General features: G+C 37.1%; 1 protein-coding gene across 6 annotated transcripts in view; it reads right to left on the bottom strand.

Moving 5' to 3' along the window:
* Positions 1-26,047, bottom strand: part of LOC150109418 (basement membrane-specific heparan sulfate proteoglycan core protein-like) — a 1,783,738-nt gene that overhangs the window by 1,308,794 nt on the left and 448,897 nt on the right. For all 6 annotated transcript variants that reach the window (XM_090413063.1, XM_090413041.1, XM_090413033.1 and 3 more), the window contains 2 exons: positions 22,455-22,571; positions 20,368-20,478 (listed from right to left, as the gene is read on the bottom strand). In XM_090413063.1, the coding sequence (XP_090269189.1) occupies positions 20,368-20,478; positions 22,455-22,571 (228 nt within the window). The remainder of the gene's footprint in view (positions 1-20,367; positions 20,479-22,454; positions 22,572-26,047) is intronic.

The raw sequence follows: 26,047 nt of genomic DNA on the forward strand, positions 1-26,047 counted from the left end.
ATAAGGTAAGTGATGTGAATTCATCAGCTTCTATATGAGTTGCCCCAGTCCTGAAAATACTTCAGCCAAAAACTTTGTTTGCTTACACTTCGATAAGGGATTAAACCAAGCATATAATTTCTTGGTATCATTATATTCTCTATGGCAGTTCCCCAAAGTGTGGTACACATACCACCAGATGTATTCAAACATCTTTAGGGGGTACAGGGATTTTTTTTAATTTTAATTTTGATTACTTTTTTTACTTATATATTTCTGTCACAGATAATTTGTAAATAGCAAAAAAATTAATGCAAGTTTTAAACAATTTTAAATAATGTATTTTGGATAGTACTGACTGACCTCTGTCAGAGATTGCATCTGGTAGATGCACAATCATGCTTTCAACCATGTAGTTAGAACTATTTTCATTAAAAGCTTAAATTCAGAGGTAAAACCACACTCCACTAAATTTTCATCTAGCTAAACTTATTTTTATTATTGAAAGTTTAAATTTCATAAATTATGTTTCTACTGTATGTATGTTGGATGAATATAACTAAAATGTATTTAATATTTTAAAAAAATGTTTCGCATGTTTAATTTATTATAATACAAATGTTAAAAATAAATGCCTAAATATTTATTAGTGTTTAAATAAAATATAATTGTGCACAAATTCTTTTTCCCTGAGATAAGCCAGTGTTACTAAAATTTTATAAGGAATACGCAGGAACTGAAACTACGGTGGGCAGCACAGTTTTAAAAGGTAGGTCCTGCTTCAGTAATTTAGTCATATTTAATAAAACAGTGACAGCATAATTAGTTAGGGAAATGATACACCATGATACTACTATTACTTTGCGAAAGTATTTGACAGAATAGTTCATGTAAAACTATTTCATACAACAAATGGCAATGGATATGATCTCATAGCATGGATGGGATGGGGGGGGGGATAGACAGACAGAGCAGTGTATGGTGGAGGGAAATCAAGGAGAATTAGGGTGACTAGTGGAGTGCCTCAGGATTCTGTACTTGGGCCACTACTCTAATTTGTGTATTAATGATATAGGGAAAGATTTAAGGAGGAGCTATTCTGTTTGCTTATGGGAGATTAATAGTTAATAAAGATAATTTAAACACTTGGAAGTGTAGGCAAAGGATAATGGTTGTCGATTTAATGTTGCAAAATGAAAGGTTATGCACTTCTATAGGAACAGATTAGATGTTGTATATTACACACGATGGTGCCGGATTGTGAAAAATTTATGAGACCAGAGATTTCAGAGCAATGGTGGACAGGGTTTAAGTTCAGGGGCATATTGCAAAAGTTGGCAAAATAGCTCAAAAGATTACTTGGATGCTGAAGAGTGCATTGACAAGTAAAGTAAGGAGAATTTATTATTCCTCTTTATATGGCTATGATTCAGCTGCATCTTGATTACTGTGCACAGACTTGATCTGGTTTTCTTGGGGATCAGGTGGTGATGGAGAAGATCCAGAGAAGAGAACAAGCTGGTGACAGGTCTGTGGAAAGCTCTCTGAGTATAGATTGAAGGTGTATGGGTTGCCAAGTCTAGTTGACGAATGGAAAAGAGCAGAGATGGAAGATACTTAAAAGCTACTTAAGTTTCTGAAAGGGTTCTATAAGATTGAAGCAAAACAATTTTTAATACATGACAAATACACCTCTGAAAGCTTATAAGAGTAATTTGTTTGGAAGTAGTGAATGAATGGAATAGATTGCTAGTGTCCAACGGTGAATAAGTTTAAGGATAAGTACGATAGATATTGTGTGAATAACAGTTAATGTAGATCTTCCACAGCAAGTCTTCTGACTCCATGGAGATGCTCATATAATAATAATATGCACCCTACAATCTTGTGGTTATTTAAATATGCCATATCAAGTATAGGATGGTAACTGCAATATGAGATTATTCTTTCTCAGATATCTGCACTACGTGTTTTTTTTGTTTTTTTAAATGCAAGTCCTACTTATGAAAGAGTTGAAAACTAAAAATATTTCAGTGCCATAGATGGACTAAGATTAGATAATCCATTTCCAGATACTCAAATGTACCTACAGCCTAGAGAGAATATTCTACCTATTCAGCTAGCCAGGCAAGCTAAGAGAACCTACTGACAGGTAGAGAGTAATAACCTTTTATGTTTGTGGGATCCTACTGGAATGGGTATATGGTTGACCACCAAGATAGATTCATACATGGGCAGATCCATTCACAGTCAAGTCATTAAAGATAAGTTCCATACCTTGTGAGAATACTACAAATTTAAGATCTGCACCAGGTTCCAAATTCTCCAGCAGGCAAAAACACAATGCCTTATACAACAGCAGGTTGATTTGAATATGTTGGTGGAACCCGTAACAGTTAAGTTCTACTATAGGATAGCAAATTATTTGTTTGGCAGATTCACTGACTTCCAATTTTGTTTTAGGATCTTTAGGAAATTGTGATAGTCATTGTCCATATCTTCTACATTCATGACTTCAAATTTTACTTACATCCAAGATACAAGCAATTTTACTAAATTTGGATTCTTTTGTAGATAAAGAAGTTCTCCCCCCCTGGGATCATGGTGATCTGTAGGCACAGTAGATAGTGTGCATGTCTGTTAACATGTTCGCTGCTAACTACGAATATACTCATAGTTGGCAGCTCATCAGCCTCACAAGCCAACTACGAATATACTTGTGTCGATTACCAACCTCCTATGCCAAGCACGAGTTAATCTGTAGTGCAAGCACCTGAATCTGGACCCTTGGCTTGTGAGTAAAGCGGAGAGCACGTATCGAGGGATTGGTAGAAGGAAAATAATTCCAGCAAAAGTATAGTACATTATATATGAGCCTCACAAGCCAACTTCAAACATACTCTTATGTTGATTACCCACCTCCTATGCCAAGCACGAGAGCATGCATTAACCTGTAGTATAACCCGTAATTTGTAAATCAAATTATGAATGATACACTTTAAAACAATTTTCCACGCACGATGGTGGTTTTTCCTGGCATACAAGACAATAATAAAGAGTTTCCCATCATTGTTTGTAGGTCCTGATAATGTAGATCCTGAATCCTGCCGATATTCTGTAATGTTGAAAGCTCATCCATTCAAACAATATTTAACGCAATAATGTAGTCATTGCGTTAAATTTTAACGCAGTCATTGCATTTCCAGTAACTATATTATAAAATTTATGCACATTTTGAATGTATATATCAAAAACGCATATTGCCAATTTCTTTGGCCATCTAACTGTCTTTAGTAAGGCAGAATAGTAAGAAAGCATTTGATCAGAAAGATCAAATGCTTTCAAGACTCAAGTTACACAGTCATCAGCGCATGTAACATATAGGTGGTGGTGTGGGGGGGGGATACGAGATTACTCGTAGCTGGTGTATGAAACAAAATTCTATCTGATAAGCCAGCTACAAGATTACTCATACTGACCTCAAAGAAGTGAAAGTGCTTGCTGTGCAGTAACAAACTAAGCCCGAGGAGCTTGGCAGCAAACATGTTAAATAAAAGATTCTCATGTATTGGTATTACCTTCCTTTCTTGTACATTCCTTCAAGATACATATTAAGAAACTTATGATTACGATATTATTATTAACACCAGACTTCAATGAGTCAAAAGACTCATTTGCAGGAAGCAAATACTGTTACACACACACAAAAAAAAAAAAAAAAAAAAAAAAAAAAAAAAAAAAAAAAAAATCAAAACTACATCCATGTATCTGCATTCTCCAGAATGTCAGGTAATGCATTGTATTCACTAACCACTCTATTAAAAGAACCTGCTCCTTATACTGCTGTTTATGATCTCCTTACAAAGCTTCCAGGTATGTCCTCATATTCATCACACTTCTCCCATTATAAAAAATTTCTTCCACATTATCCTAGATACAATTCTTTACCTCATTTATATGTTCAAATTATATCTCCACTCTTCCTCCTATTCACAAAACTTTACAAACTACAATCCCTCAATCTGTCATTGTGTCCAAGATAAAATTGAATTTCATATTGAAAAGAAGAACATGTAAGAAAGTTTATAAAAGTTATATAAAATTTTATGAAAGCGAATAAAAGTTGAAACACTCTCAGATGTGAACAGCAGAATAAAATACACAAATATTATTCAAGAAAAAATGAAAGTTTAAGAACAGAAACCAAACCTTTGAGATTCGGTGGCAAGCTCTCAAGAAAACATTGATTCAGCCAGAGATGCATGTGGTGAAGTTGTCTGCAAGGATAGAAAAATCAGAACTCCATGGTGGACACAAGAAGTTAAAGAGGGAGTGAAGGAAAAGAAATAAAAACATTTTTAATGGTGAATAAGTCAGCTTGTGCTCTTAGAGAATACAGAGACAAATGTAAGAAAGCTAAACAGTGGGCAAAACTAAATAAAAGGCATGGGAAGACTTTGGCAAGAACATAGAAAAAAAATATCAGGAAGGTGGCAAAATAAAAAGAGGCTGTTCAATAAACTCAGAAAATAGGTGTGAAATGGATGAATAATTAAGCATGCAATACAGAGAAAAAGGGCATTATGGAGGCAGCATAAGAGAAGTGGAAATAACCAATTCCATGAGGACTACAAAATTCCATGAGGACTACATGGGAAGACTTTGGCAAGAACATAGAAAAAAAATATCAGGAAGGTGGCAAAATAAAAAGAGGCTGTTCAATAAACTCAGAAAATAGGTGTGAAATGGATGAATAATTAAGCATGCAATACAGAGAAAAAGGGCATTATGGAGGCAGCATAAGAGAAGTGGAAATAACCAATTCCATGAGGACTACAAAGACCAGGGAAGGAGGGTGACTTGGTTAGTGAGGGCAGCTAAAGTGAGGTATGAACAGCAGTTAACTAATGAAGCCAAAAAGAATCCTAATGAGTTCTTTCGAGATGTAATCAGCAAAAGAAAGAATGATTATGGAAGGATGGTATTGACTGGAGAAAATGGTATAAAGACAGCTGTTGTAGAGGGTGTGGTGGAGATACTTAATGAGCAGTTCATAAAGGTCTTTCAATCTTGTGAATGTGACTTCATGGAGAGATTGAGAGCAGTTGATGATGGGGAAGAAAGACTAAGTGAGCAAGAGATGTATGGGGAGTTGAGAAAACTAGATGTAATGGAGTTATTGCGGGCCTCGATATATATTTTTAATATGAGTCTTGCACTTGGTCAAGTTCCTAAGGGGTGGAAGGAGGGCAAGATTGTGCCACTTCATAAAGGAGGTGATAGAACTCAAGCTTCAAACTATAAGACAATTTGTGTGTCAGGTGTTGTGGTTAAGTTATAGAAGCTTGTGAGAATTAGGATCCAGAATTGGGTTGACAACAATGATGATATCTTTGATGGGCAGCATTGATTTGCTAAAGTGAGGTCATGTTTTAGTAATCTACTTACTTATTACAATAAGGTAACTGCTTCCTTGGACAGAGGAGAAGGATATGCAGTAATATACTTAGATTTTGCAAAGGCTTTTAATAGATTACCACGAGTTGATAGTCAAACTACAGTGGACGTGGTTGGATATTTGATAGTGCATTGGAATGGAGACTAACCATCTTATAGGTATCAACAAGTTGTGTATGAGGAAGCGATATCCAGGAAAAGGAAAGTCACTACTGGTGGATAGAGATATTCAGTTGTTTCCAGATGATGCAAAGTTGGGACGAACCATGACGGGTAGAGAAGATGTTGTGGCCTTAAAAGAAGACTTAAATAAATTGAGTGCTTGGGCATGTTTGAATGGGGATGAGAGTTCAATGTTGCAAAATGTAAGTTCAATGAGAGTTCAATGTTGCATAAATTCTGTAATGGGATACAGAATTTATGCTCGGTGAGGAAATATTGTCGGAGGTGGAGGAAATAAGAGATCTTGGGGTGATAGTGAATAATGATCTGATATTTAGGGGCACATAGCCAAAATTGTGAAGACAACACAAAGGCTTCTGGGAATGATGCAGAGGACATGAACTTCTAGAAGTAGAGAGATTCTTGTTCCATTGTATAAGGCTTTGATTAGGCCACACATGGACTATTGTGCCCAGATTTGGTCACCTCGTTTTCAGAATGACAAAGATATGTTGGAAAGGGTCCACAGGTGACTGACTAAGGTAGTTTCTAAACTCTGGAATGTCGAGTATGAGGAAAGATTAAGAAAATGCAATTTGCAGAGTCTGGTGGGCAGGAGGAAGAAGGGGGAGATATGATAGACCTACAAGTTGGTAAGGGGCATTCCAAATATTCACAAGCCTTGTTGTGAATATTTGGAATGCCTTGCCTGAGAGTGTGGTGTCTGCAGCAAATCTGAGTGTGCTTAAAGCACGGTATAATGAGCTGTGTGTGTGTTTGATAAAAGGACCTCCCAGAAGAGTCTTTAACTCCATGGGGGTCTTGGGTAATAAAATAATAAATGGAGGAAAGATTCCTTTTACATTGCTATAAAAGGAATTAGAGATGATAAAGGTGACATGAAAACTGGTGAAAAAGATATCCTTGATGCATGGAGTAATTACTTCAAAACATTGCTAAACAAAACAAGCAGTGACAGAACAGTAGTAAATAATATTCTACAGGCATGCTGCATTCAGAGTACATATCCATACTTGAAGTAGGAAAAAAAAGCTATCAAAAGTTGAAATTATGGAAAGGCAGCAGGAGTAGATGATATTTGACCAGAAATGCTCAAGTATGGAGGTATAAAAGTCTTACATTTGCTGCACTGTATAATTCAGCAGGCCTGGACAGAGGGATGAATTCCAGATGATTGAATTAGAGCTCTCATAGTATCCATATAAAAAAAAAAGGGAAATAAAACTGAATGTGAGAATTACAGCGGTATTTCTCTACTGAGTTTTCCTGATAAGATTTATGCAAGTTTACTTGAGAAACTGTTGAGAAGGATTGTGGAAATTAAGATTGGTGAAGAACAAGCTTGATGCAGACCAAATAGAGGCTGTCAGGATCTGATTTTCACTTTGGGACAAATAGTTGAGAAATCATGGGAATATAACAAAGATCTGTATTTAAGTTTTGTAGATCTGGAAAAGGCATATGACAAGGTGCTAAGAGAGATGCTAGTTGTATGGTGTCAGTGGGGCATTATGTCAAGCAATACTTAGTCGTTATTTGAGTTATAAGTCAGCAGTTAGAATTGAAGGAAGTACAGGAAGATGCTTTAATGTGAAATCTGGTGTCAGAAAAGGATACGTACATTATCCCCTTCTGTTATTCATTATCCATATGGATCACATTATAAATGAAAGTGGTATTAAATCTGATATCAAAATTGAAAGTGTTAATCTCTGCTCTTTGTTTTATGCAGACGATGTTATACTTTTAAATAAATCTGCTACAGGTCTGCAATATTCCCTGACTAAGTTGAATAACTGTTAATAGATATGGTATGAAGGTTAGCAATAACAAGACAAAGACAATGAAAGTAGGCAGAAGCATTGAAAATATCAACCCCATTGTGAATAGGGAACCTATAGAACAAGTAAAACATTTCAGCTACTTAAGCACAATTTTTAGTGAAGAAGGTAAATTAAATATGGAAATAGATAACAGAATCAGCAAAGTTGGTGTGGTATAAAGTCAATTGAATAAATTTATATGGAATAAGAGAGAAATTAGTCAAACCACTCATTTAGCTGTATACAAGAAAATGTTAAAACCAATTTTAATGTATGGATCTGAGAGCTGGGTTAGAATTAAAACACTTGACCAAAGACTAGAGACCGCAGATATGAGAGTTCTGAGAAAGATTAGGGGCATGAACAGATGGCATCAATGGTAATATCATATTAAAAATGAGGATATTAGAAAAGAACTTGACATTGTCAGCATTCAGACAATGTCACGTTTAAGTGACTAAACCACCTGAGATTAGCAGAGCTAATCTCAGGTGGTATAGTCACTTAAACAGAATGGGAGAGGAAAGATTAGCAAAACAAGTGTTTTATTATTATTATTATTATCATTATTAAACAAGACCTCATGGAGTCAAAGACTCATCTAGGAGGTCCTTTTATCTCACACACATCTCATCATACCGGGTCTTAAACACATTCAAACTCCTTGCAGACACCACACTCTCAGGCAAGGCATTCCAATCATTCACAACTCTGCACGAAAAAAACCTGCCTCTCACTCCCCTACTCACACCCTCTTTATACAGTTTCCAGGCATGACCTCTGGTTCTCCCCTGATCTCCCACTATTCTCTGTAGAACTTCTCCACCAGAGATCCTATAACAATCCCTTACCAACTTGTAGGTCTCTATCATATCTCCCCTCTTCCTTCTCTCCACTAGACTCTGCAAATTACATCTTTTCAATCTTTCCTCATACTCGACATTCCAGAGGTCAGAAACTACCTTAGTCAGCCGACTTTGGACCCTTTCCAACATCTCTTCATCCTTCTGAAAACCAGGTGACCAAATCTGGGCACAATAGTCAATGTGTGGCCTAATAAAAGCCTTATACAATGGAACAAGAATCTCCCTACTTCTATACGTCAGTGTCCTCCTCATCATTCCCAGAAGTCTTTGTGTTGTCTTCACAATTTTGGCGATGTGTCCCCTAAATTTTAGATCCTTATCCACTATCACTCCCAGATCTCTTATTTCCTCTACTTCCAACAATATATTCTCACCAAGCATAAATTCTGCATTCCATCTTTGTTTTCCAAATTTTAAAACCTTACATTTTGCAACATTGAACTCACATCCCCATTTGCTTGCCCAATCACTCAATTTATTCAAGTCTTCTTGCAAGGCCACAACATCTTCACTACTCTTTGTGGTTCGTCCCAACTTTGCATCATCTGCAAACAACTGAATATCTCCATCCAAATCTTTGCCAATATCATTAATATACAAGTTAAATAGTAATGGCCCTAAAACAGATCCCTGAGACACTCCACTAGTGACTTTCCTTTTCCTGGATATTGCACCCCCATACACAACTTGTTGATACCTATCAGATAGCCAGTCTCCAATCCAATGCACTAATCTAATATCCAACCCCATCTGCTCTAGTTTGACTGTCAACTTATCATGAGGTACTCTATCAAAAGCTTTTGCAAAATCCAAATATATTACTGTGTATCCTTCTCCTCTGTCCAAGGAAGCAGTCACTTTATTGTAATAAGTAAGTAGATTACTAAAACATGACCTCCCTTTAGCAAATCCATGCTGTCCATCAAAGATTATAGCATTGTTGTCAACCCAACTCTGGATCCTAGTTCTCACAAGCTTCTCCAACAACTTAACCACAACACCTGACACACAGATAGGCCTATAGTTTGATGCTTGAGTTCGATCACCTCCTTTATGAAGTGGCACAATCTTGCCCTCCTTCCACTCTTTAGGGACTTGACCAAGTGCAAGACTCGTATTAAAAAAATATGTCAAGGCAGGTGTCAACTCTCTGGCACATTCCTTCAGAATACGCGGTGATATATTATCAAGTCCCACAGCCTTATTTACATCTAGTTTACTCAACTCCCCAAACACCTCTTCCTCACTTACAGTCAGTCTCTCCTCCCCATCATCAACTGCTCTTAATCTCTCCATGAAGTCACATTCACAAGATTGAAAGATCTTTATGAACTGCTCGTTAAGTATCTCCACCACACATTCTGCAACAGCTGTCTTTATACCATTTCCTCCAATCAATGTCATCCTTCCATAATCATTCTTTCTTTTGCTGGCTACATATCGAAAGAACTCTCTAGGATTCTTTTTAGCTTCATTAGCTAACTGCTGTTCATACCTCTCTTTAGCTACTCTCACCAACCAAGTCACTCTTCTTGCCTGGTCTTTGTAGAACTCATGAAATTGGTTACTTCCACTTCTCTTATGCTGCCTCCACAATGCCCTTTTTCTCTGTATTGCATGCTTAATCTCTTTATTCATCCATCTCACACCTAACTTATTTAACCTTCTCACCCGTGGTATACATTTAGACATTGCATCCACTAAATATTTTTTGAAAATCCCCCAAGCTGCATTGATCTCTTTTCCAGCTAACTCCTCATTCCATGCTACACCTGCAAGTTGTCTCCTGAGCTCTTCATAATCACCCCCCTTGTAGTTCCACATATACCCTTTTTTCACTGGGGTCTGTGCACTGCTGGCAACCACCCAAGTAATCACCTCATGGTCACTTTCACCAATTGGTGGATGATTTGATGCCTCATTGATAATTACATCCTCCGATGAGATGACCAAATCCAAGACCCTTAATCCTCTTGTGCCCTCTGTTACATACTGTCTGAGGTAGTTATCCCTCAAAAACTCAAGAAACTCATTTTCTTTACTTCCAGTTGCTATCTCTTCATTCCAGTCTATATTGCCATAATTAAAATCATCCATAATGATCACCCTTTTCTTATTTGCTTGGCTTATTTGACTATACATTTCACTATCACCACCATCCACATTACCAGGTCTATAACAACATCCCACCAAGTATTTGATTCTATTCACCTCTATCTCACACCATACTGCCTCAAAACCACTGGCCCCATTTCCCTCTTGCATCTCTACCTTGTATGGACATAACTCTTTCTCTATCATCAATAGCACTCCCCCTCCCTTTTTACACCTTCTATCCTCACGAAACACATCATACCTTTCCATCTCTATTCCTGTCAGGATGTCATCCTCATCTAACCATGTCTCACTTATTCCGACAATCTCTGGGTACACGGACGCAATTAGTGCAACCATTTCATCCGCCTTGTTTCTTATACTTCTAGCATTGGTATACAAACACAACAACTCATTTCTGGATCTACATCTAGTTCCACTGATACCATTCACTCGATGTGATCTCTCCATGCTGAACTGGGGCCATTTCACTTTCTGCTTCTTCATTTTAGAACCCTTTGCAATTCCATCTGTTTCCTTTTGATCCCTGATCATCCCATTACTTTCCAGATCTAGAGGAAGATCTAGAGGAATATCAAGAAATAAGTGGAATGATACAGTAAAAAGTTCCTTAGAAGACATACATATAAGATTTGATAATGTTAGAGTTCTTGACAGATTGATTCGGAGGAAAACTGTTGATAGGAAGTTAGTAAGGATGCAAGTTCTTCATTTATTAGTACTATCATAATATTCTGTACACCCCTTGAGGCTACATGTCAGGAATTTGATGACGATGATCCTTAAACAGACTTATATGGTACACCACTAGAGACTTTCCTCTTTTGAGACAGCAAATTATATCATAGTAAGTTGTGTTTGTAGAGGCACTACAAACATAATAGTTGGATAGGTGACTGGATAGTCAGTCACCTATCCAACTCGCTAGTCTGTCAATCCTATCTGCTTCAGGCTAGTGACCGACTTATGGTGTGGCAATCTATCAAAAGCCTTTTCAAAATCCAAGTATACTATATGCATCTCATTTGTCCAATACATTCGTCACCATTGTAGTAAAAGCAAGCTGGTAAAACATGACCTCCCTTTAACAAATCCATGCTGACAAGTACAAAGAATAAACACTGTTATCAACCAATATCTCACAAACCTCTCCAATATCTTAACTTCAACTCCAGATATACAGACAGCCATTATGTTGCCTAAGCCTTATCACCACCTTTGTGAAGTGAAACAATTCTGACTTCCTTCTGCACCTTTGGAACTTGTGCTGTTGAAAGACTTGTTAAACAGGTAGGCAAAGGTTGCTCACTCCTTGGAACATCTCCTTAAGACATGTTGTGATATGTCATCAATTCCTATTGCCTTGTTGACATCTAGCTTACTTAACTCCTCCTATACCTCTTGCTGGCTCAGCATTGTCATTTTTCATTGCATTCTCTACACCTGAGCTTCTGATTTCATGACTGATAAACTGCTCAAATACCTAAACTATGTCCTCTGCAGCAGTTACCAATCTCCCTTTTACATCATCTTACTATAATCATTCTTCTTTCTACTTGCCAGATATCAATAAAACTCATGAGAGTTTTTCTTGGCCTGATTTGCTAATTTCTCCTTCTACTGCACTTTTCATGTCCTTATCAAATGAGTCACTTTTCTTGCCTGATCTTTATACTCTTTGTGTAACTGACTATTACCATTATTCATCTAGCGCTGCATCCAAAGTACCTTCTTCCAGATTTAATGCTTAATCCCCTCATTTATTCATTTCACACCTATCCTATTCAGCCTTTTGACCTTTGGAATACACACTCATGCTGTTATGTATTTCTTTGTCAGCAGTTTCCAAGCAGAATTTATTTCCTTTCAACTCGTTCCATGCTATAGCTCCAAGTTCCCAGGTGATCACGACATGATCACCGTACCCAACTACAAAACTCCACTCACAACTACATCTCTGATGAAATTATCGGATCTAAAATTCTAAATCGTCACTTGCCCTCCTTTACATACTGGCTGAGATGGTGATCTCTCAAGAACTCAAGAAATTCGTTTTTCTCATTCCCAAATGCTATCTCATCGTTCTAGTCTATACCATCATAATTAAAATCACTCATAATAATCTCCCTTCCCATGTTCACTAATCCAAGTTGCTTATACATTTCTTTATCACCATCCTCTACATTCCCTGGCCTATAGCAACATCCAACTTAATATCTCTTCTTGTCAACCTCCACCTCACATCAACTACATCAGAACCATTGCCACTATATCCCCTCTTTCATATCTACCTTACGTGGATGTAAATTCCACTGCCATCAGCAGGAACCCCCCTCCCCTACCTTGCCTTCTCTATCCTCATCCACGTAAGGTAGATATGAAAGAGGGGATATAGTGGCAATGGTTCTGATGTAGTTGATGTGAGGTGGAGGTTGACAAGAAGAGATATTAAGTTGGATGTTGCTATAGGCCAGGGAATGTAGAGGATGGTGATAAAGAAATGTATAAGCAACTTGGATTAGTGAACATGGGAAGGGAGATTATTATGAGTGATTTTAATTATGATGGTATAGACTAGTATGATGAAATAACATTTGGAAATGAGAAAAATGAATTTCTTGAGTTCCTGAGAGATCACCATCTCAGCCAGTATGTAAAGGAGGGCAAGTGACGATTTAGAATTTTAGATCCGATAATTTCATCAGAGATGCAGTTGTGAGTGGAGTTTTGTAGTTGGGAACAGTGATCATGTAGTGATCACCTGGGAACTTGGAGCTATAGCATGGAATGAGTTGAAAGGAAATAAATTCTGCTTGGAAACTGCTGACAAAGAAATACATAACAGCATCAATGTGTGAATGTATTCTGAAGGTCAAAAGGCTGAATAGGATAGGTGTGAAAGGAATGAATGAGAGGATTAAGCATGAAATCTGGAAGAAGGTACTTTGGATGCAGCACTAGATGAATAATGGTAATAGTCAGTTATCCTTCCTTTCTATTCCTGTTAGGCTACTAGTCTTCATTCAACCATGTTTCACTTATTCCAACAATTTTATTGAGAATAAATTTCATCTCCATTATTTCTTATACTCCTGCCATTTGTAAATAAACACAGCAATTCACTCTTAGGTATACAGCCAGTCCTACTCATGCCACTTGTTTATAATTTCCCCACCTGAATTGAAATGATGCAATGAATTGTAATATCCCAATGAAGTATAAAATATTTACCATCAAACAGTAGGATGGAAAGCTTGGAAGGCACAACAAAAGTGGCATTTTTGGCTAAGTAAATGCTATCTCTACTCTTGAACCAAAAGGTGAAAGTCTAAATCCCAATGTAAAAGCATGCTTGAATGGCTAAGGGGTAGGTGATTTTCATGGTCCAGTGAAATTAAAGATACAAAGAAATTATATACTTGGTTTAATCCTTTATCCAAGTGTAAGCAAACAAAGTTTGCACCTGAAAATAGGGCAACTTGTATATAAAAACTAATGACTTCACATCACTTATCTTAACACGTTCGCTGCCACGCTACTCAGTCATAGTTTGTTCCCGCACGCCAAGCGCTTTTCGCGTCTTCAAGGTCACTACGAGTAATCTCGTAGCCGGCTTATCAGACAGAATTTTGTTTCATACGCCAACTACGAGTAATCTCGTATCACTGCCATCTTCAAGGTCACTACGAGTAATCTCGTAGCCGGCTTATCAGACAGAATTTTGTTTCATACGCCAACTACGAGTAATCTCGTATCACTCCCATCTTCAAGGTCACTACGAGTAATCTCGAGGAAAAGTGTTTTAAAATGTACCATTCTTAATTTGAATAAATTGTTTTTTTTTTATTTTACTGAGTGCTTTTTTATTTCATTGATTGGTTTTTATTTTTATTGATTTTACTAGTTTAAATTGATATACAAATTACGTGTTATACGACGGATTAACTCACGCTTGGCATACGAGGTTGGTAATCAACATACGGGTATACTCGTAGTTGGCTTGTGAAGCTCATATACGAACTACGAGTATACTCGTAGTTGGCATCTGAGGCACATACACAATATACTATATTTTAGTCGAAATTATTTCTCTTCTACCAAACCCCCAGACATGCTCTCCGCATTATTCAGAATCCAAGGGTCCAAATTAAGGTAATTATACAAAGGGATAACTCGTGTTTGGAATAGGAGGTCGGTAAATAGACATACGAGTATACTCGTAGTTGGCTTGTGAAGCTCATATACGAACTACGAGTATACTCGTAGTTGGCAGCGAACGTGTTAATATTCCATAATGCAAAGTGCATATCCTTATGGGTATGTACAATGCTATGCATTATTGGAAGGGTCACTACCCAGACTAGTTTTGACCTTTATTGAGGCCTCATCAGTGGGAGCCAGATCCAGAGGTGATACTAAGGTTGAAGTAATGCAGAAGTCATTTTCATATATCAGTTGCAAAAAGGTGTCACACCTTAATAAAATACTCCAGATTAGAGAGTTCTTGGAAGTTTTTTCACATGGTTATACTATAAATATACCGCATATTATTATTATTAAACAAGACCTCATGGAGTCAAAGACTCATCTAGGAGGTCATTTTATCTCACAGACAAACATCTCATCATACCGTGTCTTAAACACATTCAAACTCCTTGCAGACACCACACTCTCAGGCAAGGCATTCCAATCACTCACAACTCTGCACGAAAAAAACCTGCCTCTCACTCCCCTACTCACACCCTCTTTATACAGTTTCCAGGGATGACCTCTGATTCTCCCCTGATCTACCACTATTCTCTGTAGAACTTCTCCACCATTGATCCTATAACAACCCCTTACCAACTTGTAGGTCTCTATCATATCTTCCTCTCTTCCTTCTCTCCACTAGACTCTGCAAATTACATCTTTTCAATCTTTCCTCATACTCGACATTCCAGAGGTCAGAAACTACCTTAGTCAGTCGCCTTTGGACCATTTCCAACATCTCTTCATCCTTCTGAAAACCAGGTGACCAAATCTGGGCACAATAGTCAATGTGTGGCCTAATAAAAGCCTTATACAATGGAACAAGAATCTCCCTACTTCTACACGTCAGTGTCCTCCGCCTCATTCCCAGAAGTCTTTGTGTTGTCTTCACAATTTTGGCGATGTGTCCCCTAAATTTTAGATCCTTATCCACTATCACCCCCAGATCACTTATTTCCTCTACTTCCAACAATATATTCTCACCATGCATAAATTCTGCATCCCATCTCGGGTTACCAAATTTTAAAACCTTACATTTTGCAACATTGAACTCACATCCCCATTTGCTTGCCCAATCACTCAATTTATTCAAGTCTTCTTGCAAGGCCACAACATCTTCACTACTCTTTGTGGTTCGTCCCAACTTTGCATCATCTGCAAACAACTGAATATCTCCATCCAAATCTTCGCCAATATCATTAATATACAAGTTAAATAGTAATGGCCCTAAAATAGATCCCTGAGGCACTCCACTAGTGACTTTCCTTTTCCTGGATATTGCACCCCCATACACAACTTGTTGATACCTATCAGATAGCCAGTCTCCAATCCAATGCACTAATCTAATATCCAACCCCATCTGCTCTAGTTTGACTGTCAACTTATCATGAGGTACTCTATCAAAAGCTTTTGCGAAATCCAAGTATATTACTGTGTATCCTTCTCCTCTGTCCAAGGAAGCAGTCACTTTATTGTAATAAGTAAGTAGATTACTAAAACATGACCTCCCTTTAGCAAATCCATGCTGTCCATCAAAGATTATACCATTGTTGTCAACCCAACTCTGGATCCTAGTTCACACAAGCTTCTCCAACAACTTAACCACAACACCCGACACACAGATAGGCCTATAGTTTGATGCTTGAGTTCGATCACCTCCTTTATGAAGTGGCACAATCTTGCCCTGCTTCCACTCTTTAGGAACTTGACCAAGGGCAAGACTCGTATTAAAAAAATATGTCAAGGCAGGTGTCAACTCTCTGGCACATTCCTTCAGAATATGCTGTGATATATTATCAAGTCCCACAGCCTTATTTACATCTAGTTTACTCAACTCCCCAAACACCTCTTGCTCACTTACAGTCAGTTTCTCCTCCCCATCATCAACTGCTCTTAATCTCTCCATGAAGTCACATTCACAAGATTGAAAGATCTTTATGAACTGCTCGTTAAGTATCTCCACCACACATTCTGCAACAGCTGTCTTTATACCATTTCCTCCAATCAATGTCATCCTTCCATACTCATTCTTTCTTTTGCTGGCTACATATCGAAAGAACTCCCTAGGATTTTTTTTGGCTTCATTAGCTAACTGCTGTTCATACCTCTCTTTAGCTACTCTCACCAACCAAGTCATCCTCCTTGACTGGTCTTTGTAAACCTCATGAAACTGGTTACTTCTACTTCTCTTATGCTGCCTCCACAATGCCTTTTTCTCTGTATTGCATGCTTAATCTCTTTATTCATTCATCTCACACCTACCTTATTTAACCTTCTCACTCATGGTATACATTCAGACATTGCATCTACTAAATATTTTTTGAAAATCCCCCAAACTGCATTGATCTCTTTTCCAGCTAACTCCTCATTCCATGCTACACCTGCAAGCTGTCTCCTGAGCTCTTCATAATCATTGCCCTTGTAGTTCCACATATACCCTTTTTTCACAGGGGTCCTTGCACTGCTGGCAACCACCCAGGTAATTACCTCATGGTCACTTTCACCAATTGGTGGATGATTTGACACCTCATTGATAATTACATCCTCAGATGAGATGACCAAATCCAAGACCCTTAATCCTCGTGTGCCCTCTGTTACATACTGTCTGAGGTAGATATCCCTCAAAAACTCCAGAAACTCATTTTCTTTACTTCCAGTTGCTATCTCTTCATTCCAGTCTATATTGCCATAATTAAAATCACACATAATGATCACCCTTTTCTTATTTGCTTGGCTTATTTGACTATACATTTCACTATCACCACCATCCACATTACCAGGTCTATAACAACATCCCAAGTATTTGATTCTATTCACCTCTATCTCACACCATACTGCCTCAAAACCACTGGCCCCATTCCCCTCTTGCATCGCTACCTTGAATGGAAATAACTCTTTCTCTATCATCAATAGCACTCCCCCTCCCTTTTTACCCCTTCTATCCTCACGAAACACATCATACCTTTCCATCTCCATTCCTGTCAGGATGTCGTCCTCATCTAACCATGTTTCACGTATTCTGACAATCTCTGGGTGGGTGCACAGACGCAATTAGTGCAACCATTTCATCCGCCTTTTCTTATACTTCTAGCATTGGTATACAAACACAAGAACTCATTTCTGGATCTACAGCTGGTTCCACTGATACCACTCACTCGATGTGATCTCTTCATGCTGGACTGGGGCCATTTCCCTTTCTGCTTCTTCATTTTAGAACCTTTTGCAATTCCATCTGTTTCCTCTTGATCCCTGGTCATCCCATTACTTTCCTGCTTACACATGCTCTCACCTCCTCTTGGAGCATCCACCTTTCTCATGCTGTGTACCCCTGTCCACCCTGAGCCTCCCCATTTCCCTGCTCCTCTGCACACCCATTCTCTCATTTTCTATACTCATACCACTCACTTCCCCATTCATTTCCACTTCTTCAATCTCTCCTGTCTTACTCTCCTGCTCTTCCACATCACTCTCCTCTCGATCTGATTCATTCTCTCTATTCACTTCTCTACTTTCCAGCAGCAGTCTCTCCAAGCGACTCACACCATAACCACTCAAATGCAGTCCATAGCTCCCATACAGCTCACTTTTTCCCTCAAACTCATTCCACACATTAACAAACTGTACTCCCATCTCCTCACACATTTCAGCCAGAATATCATTCATAATCCTTGCTCTCCGCTTCATTTCACCACAATCATACCTAGGCAACACACTGACCACCCTTCCTGTCACTCTATTCTCTTATCTTTCCAAGCAGTCGCCTGACATTCATTTTGACATGCTCTTTGTTCTCTCTCAAATCATTTGTACCAATTAATACAATTTTGCTCGCTCCCACCTCATATTCAATGCCTCAATCACTCTACTCATTTTACCACCTGGAAAACATACCTTGTGCATTTTATCCTCTAGCACACCTTTAATATTAGAGTCGCCATACAACGCCACTCCCTTATTTTTCATTAACTCTTTCATGCCATCATGATTTATTTTAATAGTTTTGACCTGAATTCTCTTAATTTCATTCCGCATCCATTTCATTTCTTGCTTCATCCAATCCAATTCACCTTCCGAACCTCGCGACATATTCTCTCTCTATCATTAAATCTTTCTAACTTTCTAACTCTCGACCCCCTCTTCTCACTTTCCTTCTCATTCATCCTTCGTTTCCGTACTTTCGGTCCAACATACGTCCAACTTTCACTATCATGCTTCTCACTTTCACTCTCATTTATCTTTCTTTGTTTCCATACTTTCGGACTAACATGCGTCCAACTTTTGCTATCATTCTTCTCACTTTTACTGTCATTCATCTTTCTTTGGTTCAGTACTTTCGTTGCAACATGCGTCCATCTTTCGCCATCATTCATTCTTTTTTCGCTATCATTTATTCTTTTGATTTTTTTTACTTGCGATTTCTGCATCACGCCATTTCTACTTTCATTCGTTCTCTCAATTTCGTTTCTTTCTGCCTCACTTTTGTCCCTTTTAACATCCGTTACAGTTGTCAAATCGCTCTTTTTCTTTTTTCCTGATTTTTTAACATTTTTTCACCTCTCTTTCTCACCATCCTTCTCTTTCACACATGCACTCGCGACACAATCAGTACTAGCACTTTCTGTCATCAATTTCATATTCACATTCATCAGTTCCTCGTTCAGGTCACACTTCCGCACACACCCTTCTTCCATCCACACTATACATCCACAAATCAGTTATGTAATCGAAGGAATACATATAACAGACCTCACACTTAACGAAACGACTAAAATCTAAATTAAAATCATGGAATGACAATAGAGCCGCCATTTTTTTTTTTTTTTTCTCTCTGCAGGTTACTAGGTCTAATAATAACGATTTCGTAATTTAGTTTAGGCAAGAAAAAACCCCCACACTAATAATATTTATTAGCGTACAACGTTTACAGCCGCTCTTACTTAAACAATTACGCATATATACATAATTATTCCTAGTAAAACTTATCTGAATCAGGAGCTCTTCAAATTGCGTCCGCAGCGCTTGGCCCACTCTTCTGGGTCTGGCTCCCAATGAGACCTCAATAAAAGTTGAAACCGGTCTGGGTAGTGACCCTTCCCATAATGCATAGCATTATACATACCCGTTAGTATATGTGCTTTGCATTATGGGATACTGCAAAAGGCAAGTGATGTGAAGTCATTAGCTTCTATATACGAGTTGTCTAGATTATATTTCAGGCGTAAGCTTTGTTTGCTTACCTTGAAGGATTAAACCAAGTATATAATATTTTGGTATCTTTAATTTATAGCATAACCAAGTGAAAAAACTTCCAATGGTCCAGTGAAAAACATTCTGCACAGACGTCTAAACATTTTCACGTTTGATTTCTAGAACAGGATTATCAGATTATCTAACCCTTAAGCTCATCCACAGTACTAATGTGGATGAGCTTAAGCTTAATCTTAATCTTAGCTTAATAAGCTTAATCTTTTGCAGGTAAAAATGTAAAGTTAAACCTTATCAGTAATTAGAATGCTTGTTTTTTAATATTACCTTTGGATACATCTCAGGTGAACCTCTAACCACAGCTCTTATATGGATGCATATCTGTTCAAATTTTGTTAAAATATTTATGAATTCCATAAAATTTAAGTTCTTCAAAATTTCATATTGGAATGTACTAACATATGTCATTTAAACTTTAAGGAAATACTCACCACAGTTTCTTTCATCTGAACCATCACGGCAATCAAATTCACCATTGCAACGATTTGTATACTCAGTACAAGTGCCATCACGACATCTGAACTGGTTTTGTGCACATCTTCCTAAATAAAGAATAGATAAAAAAAAATTCTGTTCTTACTTCCATTTAAAGTCCATATAATTATGAAAAACCCTTTCATTAGTATATAGTATATGCCCTTTTTTTTTTTTTTTTTTTTTTTTTCAAAGCACTCAATTACAGCAGCAAATAACAGCACCATAATTAAGCATGAAAATGATTAAGATAATCTTATATTATTATTATATTACATCTCCATTGAGTCAAATGACTCATCATAGTAGGTTCACTCTGCTATATACACCTTAAACCATCCCTTAAACTTATTCACCACTTTCTCACTCACTGCACAATCAGGAACACATTCCTATCATCAACAGCTCCATGCAAAGAACCTTTTCCTCAATACCTTGATCACACCTTTTTTATACAGTTTCCAGGGATGGCAACTTGTTCTACACATCATTCATTATTATTTTTAGCATATGGCATGGAGCAGGGAATTTAAAATAAAATAGTTAATTGCAGATTAGAAATCAGATATTACGAATGCCAGACTGTATGTGAGACAAAATGATATTAAAAACAATGCTATCCAAAATGAACAATATTAATGTTTAAAAATCCATAGGCAGAGCTAATCTAAGATAATATGGATAAAGAGCAGAGAAAATGCAAGATAAAAAAACAAGTACTTCTTAAAAAATGAGAGGAAAAAGGCTCAGTGGAAAATTAAGCTTACAGGTGATTGATGCAGTTAGAAATAGAAATGAACAACAATTTGATCAACTCTTGAATTTCAATCTTTACAAGACAACTGCAAGAGCTGATCAAATCAAATATCTGAATTTAAGTTAAAAATATTTAACTTAAAATATAAATTACTTTTTAAATTTAAGTTTAAGTTTTTAAGCCTTATGAACTTAAAGCTAAACAAACTCTTCCACAGTATCCTTTTACAAAAATCCATCCATCCCTTATACAAGAGTTCAAAATAAAAAAATGATTTAAGTGAAGAAACAATAACAAACCACAGCCAGCTTCATCTTCTCCACCACAGCAATCTGCATTACCATCACAGTGTTGAGCAATTCTCCAAACAACAAATCTACATCATGCTGTTTGGAGAATATTCACTCAGCCAACCAGGCTGCCAAGTATGAAATTTGTTGATCAAAAATTTGTTGATCAAAAATTAGTTATGAAATCTTAAATATAAAGATGCTTTATATTTAAGTAACTTAATGGGTGCACCTTTTTAACAACTCGTATAGCAGAGTATATAAGTTCTTTTCACTATACCCTTTGGTATTAATTTGGTCTAGCTACTCACTGATGAAGCCTCAATAAAGGCTGAAACCGGTCTGGGTAGTGACCTCCCACCATAATGTAATAACAGCATACATTTCCCAGGAAATGTGTTTTACATTATGGAAAATACCAAGAATAGCGATCAGAGCTTTACCACCCTTGCTGCAAATTGCCCGAGTTTGTATTACGTACTTAGACTACTTGCATTAGCTCACGCTAGCAGTCGCCAATACTTTTATAGTTTATTATACTATATTCGGCATGAAACTCTGATTCTAATCTTTGAGTTTCTTATTCAGTTTTAAAACAATGTGGGATTTAATATCCCCTTAATTTAAATAAAGTTATGAAATCTTTATTCTGTCAGACTGCTATAAAATCTGGTACATCTATTGAGGATGTATCAGATGAAGATAATGCAATGTTAATTATCTACAAAAATCTGAGGATTCATTACACTATGCTTCATCTGATTCAATTAAAAGTTTAAAAAAATTTCCACTGAAATCTGTGCATATGCAGTAATCAATTTAACATGAATAATCTCTTTATTAGTAGGAATGACCTACTAGTCTAATAACTAGCGACACTAGAGTTATTTTTTTAAAATGAAATTTGGTTATTCTCTTCAATATTAACAGAATAGCAAAATATTGACTGACTGTTTTCGAAATCAAAAATGATTTAAGTGAAGAAACAATAACAAACCACAGCCAGCTTCATCTTCTCCACCGGAGCAATCTGCATTACCATCACAGCGTTGAGCAATATTCAAGCAAGTGCCATCTGAACAACGAAACTGATCGAATTGACAAACAGAAGGCCCTAAGTTAAAAATATATATACATATATAAGTGAAAAACCAAGTGTAAATTAAGAAATTCTATGGTAATCATACAAAGAATAAGACTCAGAAAAACACCAAATATATATAATTTTTAATATTATATTAAAGAGCATTAAATTAATAAAGAGATACAACTGCCTCCTTATTCCTACTTGCCAGTGTACTCATCATAACAGCAATACAAAGTGCAATCTTTGCAACACTTGTGATATCACTATATAAAGCACTGTTCATATCATGGACAGTGCTCAAATTTGATTACCTAGTTTTCATTGTGATATAGAAACACTGGATAGGAGTCTGGAGACAAATGACAAAAGCAACTAAAACTTTAGAATATTTTTTATGCAGAGAGGATGCAAGAACGTAAACTACAGCAGTTTGTTGGAAAGGAAATAGATATAACAGGATATTAATGAAGGGGATTTTAGTAAATTACAGGTAGGTATTCAAAAATCCGGCAACCTCCAGACCTGAAGGGTGCCAGATTTTTGAAAATGCCAGATTTTGGATGGTTATACATGCTGTATATTTTTTTTTTTTTTAAACAGAAAATGACTACCTGTACAGTCCTTTAAAGAAAGAAAAGTAAACACTAAATGAAAAGCTTATAAAATTTTAATGTTCACCAACTAAATATAATGGTTCTACAGAATTTTAGTTCAACTGAATAAATTAGTTCCTCAGAATTTTAATTAATAAAATGTTGATGGTGGTGACAGCACATCTGGTTGACTTGAAGTTAATGGCAGTGGATTATCAAGTGTGGACACCACTGCTGCTTCTTCCTGCTTCCTAGCTATTTTCTTGAATATATCGTACAGTGTCTGCTGCTTCATATATTTGGGGCTTTCTCTAATAAGTTTATCTTGGAGCAAGTAAACATTCATAATTTCTTGTTCACTTACAAAACTTCATTGCTCTAGTCCAGTCAGCAGTTCAGCTGTCAACGTAATTAACCTGTCAATAGAGATTCTTTCTCTCGCATCTTTCTCATTACCTGTAGAGACATTTCTCTCCAGACTTTTAACCATATCTACAATTTCAGAATCAGTGTAATGATGAACTGTAGACACATTATCATCGACATTCATCCATTCCATTAAAACATCTTCATTTATCCTTGATGAAAGCTCCTTGGCATCAGGATTAGTTACATCACATAAGAAAGAAGTTCCTGTATAAGCTGCTTTTCATTGGGAACCCTAAACCCTGCAATATTATTTTCAGTGTCTTCGTTAGAATGAGAAGTAAACATTAAACTTGGCCACAATTTATGCCCTACATTTTTCAGTGTTGATGTTTCACAGACTTCCACGCATTGGCAACACAGTACACTACATCCTTAATGTTGAATTCTTTTATGAACTTCTGTACCGGGGTGCCTCAATTAGCTTAACTCACTGGGCGCCTCATTAACAGGGATCGATACTTGCACTTCATAGAACATAATATCATTGTCCTGTGGTTGAATTAGTGATGTGCATTTGGGTGAGAGGTAGACAACAAAAACATTATCCTTCACTAGAAGATCAGCTTTTGGATGTGACGAACAATTGTCTAAAATAAGAAGCATCTTGCAATTAGGGTCTAATCCAACCGAGTTACAGTGAGCCCTAGCCTCAGAAACAAAACAGTTTTGAAACCAATCCAATGTAATATCAGTGGTAATAACCAACCCCTTCTTGTTGGCACGGTAATGGACAGGAAACTATGTCATACTCTTGAAGGGCCTCAGATGTAAACTTTTTCCAATAATGAGCAACTTACATCTATGGGTACCCGCAGCATTAGAGCAGCACATTACCGTGACGCGATCCTTCGAAGCTTTAAACCCCAATGGCGATTCTGCATCCTCAGCTGTTAGAGTTCTTTTTGGCATACATCTCCAAAACAAGGCAGTCTCGTCAGCATGGTACACTTGTTCAGGACTCAAATGTTCATCACTAACTTTGCAAATTCATCCACATATGCACTAGCCGCATCTTTGTCTGCTGAACGTTTTTCCCCACACACCGGACAAAACTAAGCCATGTCGCGACTTGAAACGATGCAGCCAACCTTCTGAATATTCACACTTGTGTTGCAATCCCAGCTCTTCGTGAAACATTTTGGCTTGTTCCTTTAATAAATCACCAGAAATTTCCACATCTCCACTTACATGAAAATTAAACCAGGTTATGAAAACTTGGTCCAGTTCCAAACTTTTTCCCTCCATCATTGACTTCCTTACAAATATTTGTTTTTTTGATACACTGTCAGAAAAGAACTTTAACAGTTTTTTTTTTCTGTTTTTTAATATCATACACTGTTGAAGAGCCAATGTTTTATGTTTCATAAATGGTTCACACGGACACGTATCAAGTTTTTTTTTAGCACTTCCACTCTCTCTCTGCGATCACAACACATGATGTTTATGTTTTATTCCACCTCTTTTCTTTGTTGAATCCATAATGGAGCTATACAGCAGCAAATAAATGATAAAATGAGAAGAAATAAGCAGGTTATCGCAATGCTTATCGACTACAGCAGCATCAAAACAAACAGAAAACAGTGGCACACCAAAGCGGTAAATTTGAAAATGCGTGCTCCGAAATCCATGCCGGAGATCTGAAGAAACTGGATTATCGATGGCTGGATTTTTTAATGCTTACCTGTAATAGTGAGGGGATTATAAAAATGGAAGGTAATAAGAAGAATGAAGGTCCACCTCTGGAAGACATGTAAAGAGATGGTGAAAAAGGGTGCAAGTAGATTTCCTTTGCATGGAAAATAGCAAGCGGAATGCATTGCTGGAATATATTGTAAATTTACAGAGCATAAATAAGTGAGATTCAGTATGATAGCCATGTTACTAGAAGTGGTCCTCCCAAATGAGTCAGTCAACACCAATGAGGCTGCTGTAGTAATAATATTGTTTATATTTAAATTGAGTATTTTCAGAAATATAACTTTATTGTAATGTTTCTGAAGTCATGGAGTGTAAAAAAAAATATATAAATTTTAGCCTATTTTTTCTACCCACTTCCGGGTGAAGGCCTCTCCCATTGTGGGAGGTTTTGGGTCTACTGCTCCCATGGTGACCCAGTCCATATTGGGAGAGGACATAACAAACATCCATGCCTACATGGGATTGGAACCCACAGCCTATTGGCTGGGAAGCAGATATGCTAACCACTCGGCTAGCCAGGCTGGCTCATGGAGTGTAATGGAAGCATAATGAATTTACAGAATGGACAGCAAATGCACATGTGTAAAAGACAAGATATGACAAGTACTCTCTCTCTCTGTAGAGAGAGACCTTTCCCCCTTCCTTCACATGATCAGTCTTGCGATTTTGTGTAAATCTAAAACACTAAAGTATTTAAATCGGATGAAGTAATGTCAAATTACTATCTGAAGTGAGACCAGCATGTGCAACTATTTTGATAAGGATGTTAGGAATAGATTTAAG

This window comes from Typopeltis vanoorti, chromosome 2 (genome assembly GCF_054136105.1).
Source record: "Typopeltis vanoorti isolate ZY-2024b chromosome 2, IOZ_Tvanoo_1.0, whole genome shotgun sequence".
NCBI classification, from domain to species: domain Eukaryota; kingdom Metazoa; phylum Arthropoda; class Arachnida; order Uropygi; family Thelyphonidae; genus Typopeltis; species Typopeltis vanoorti.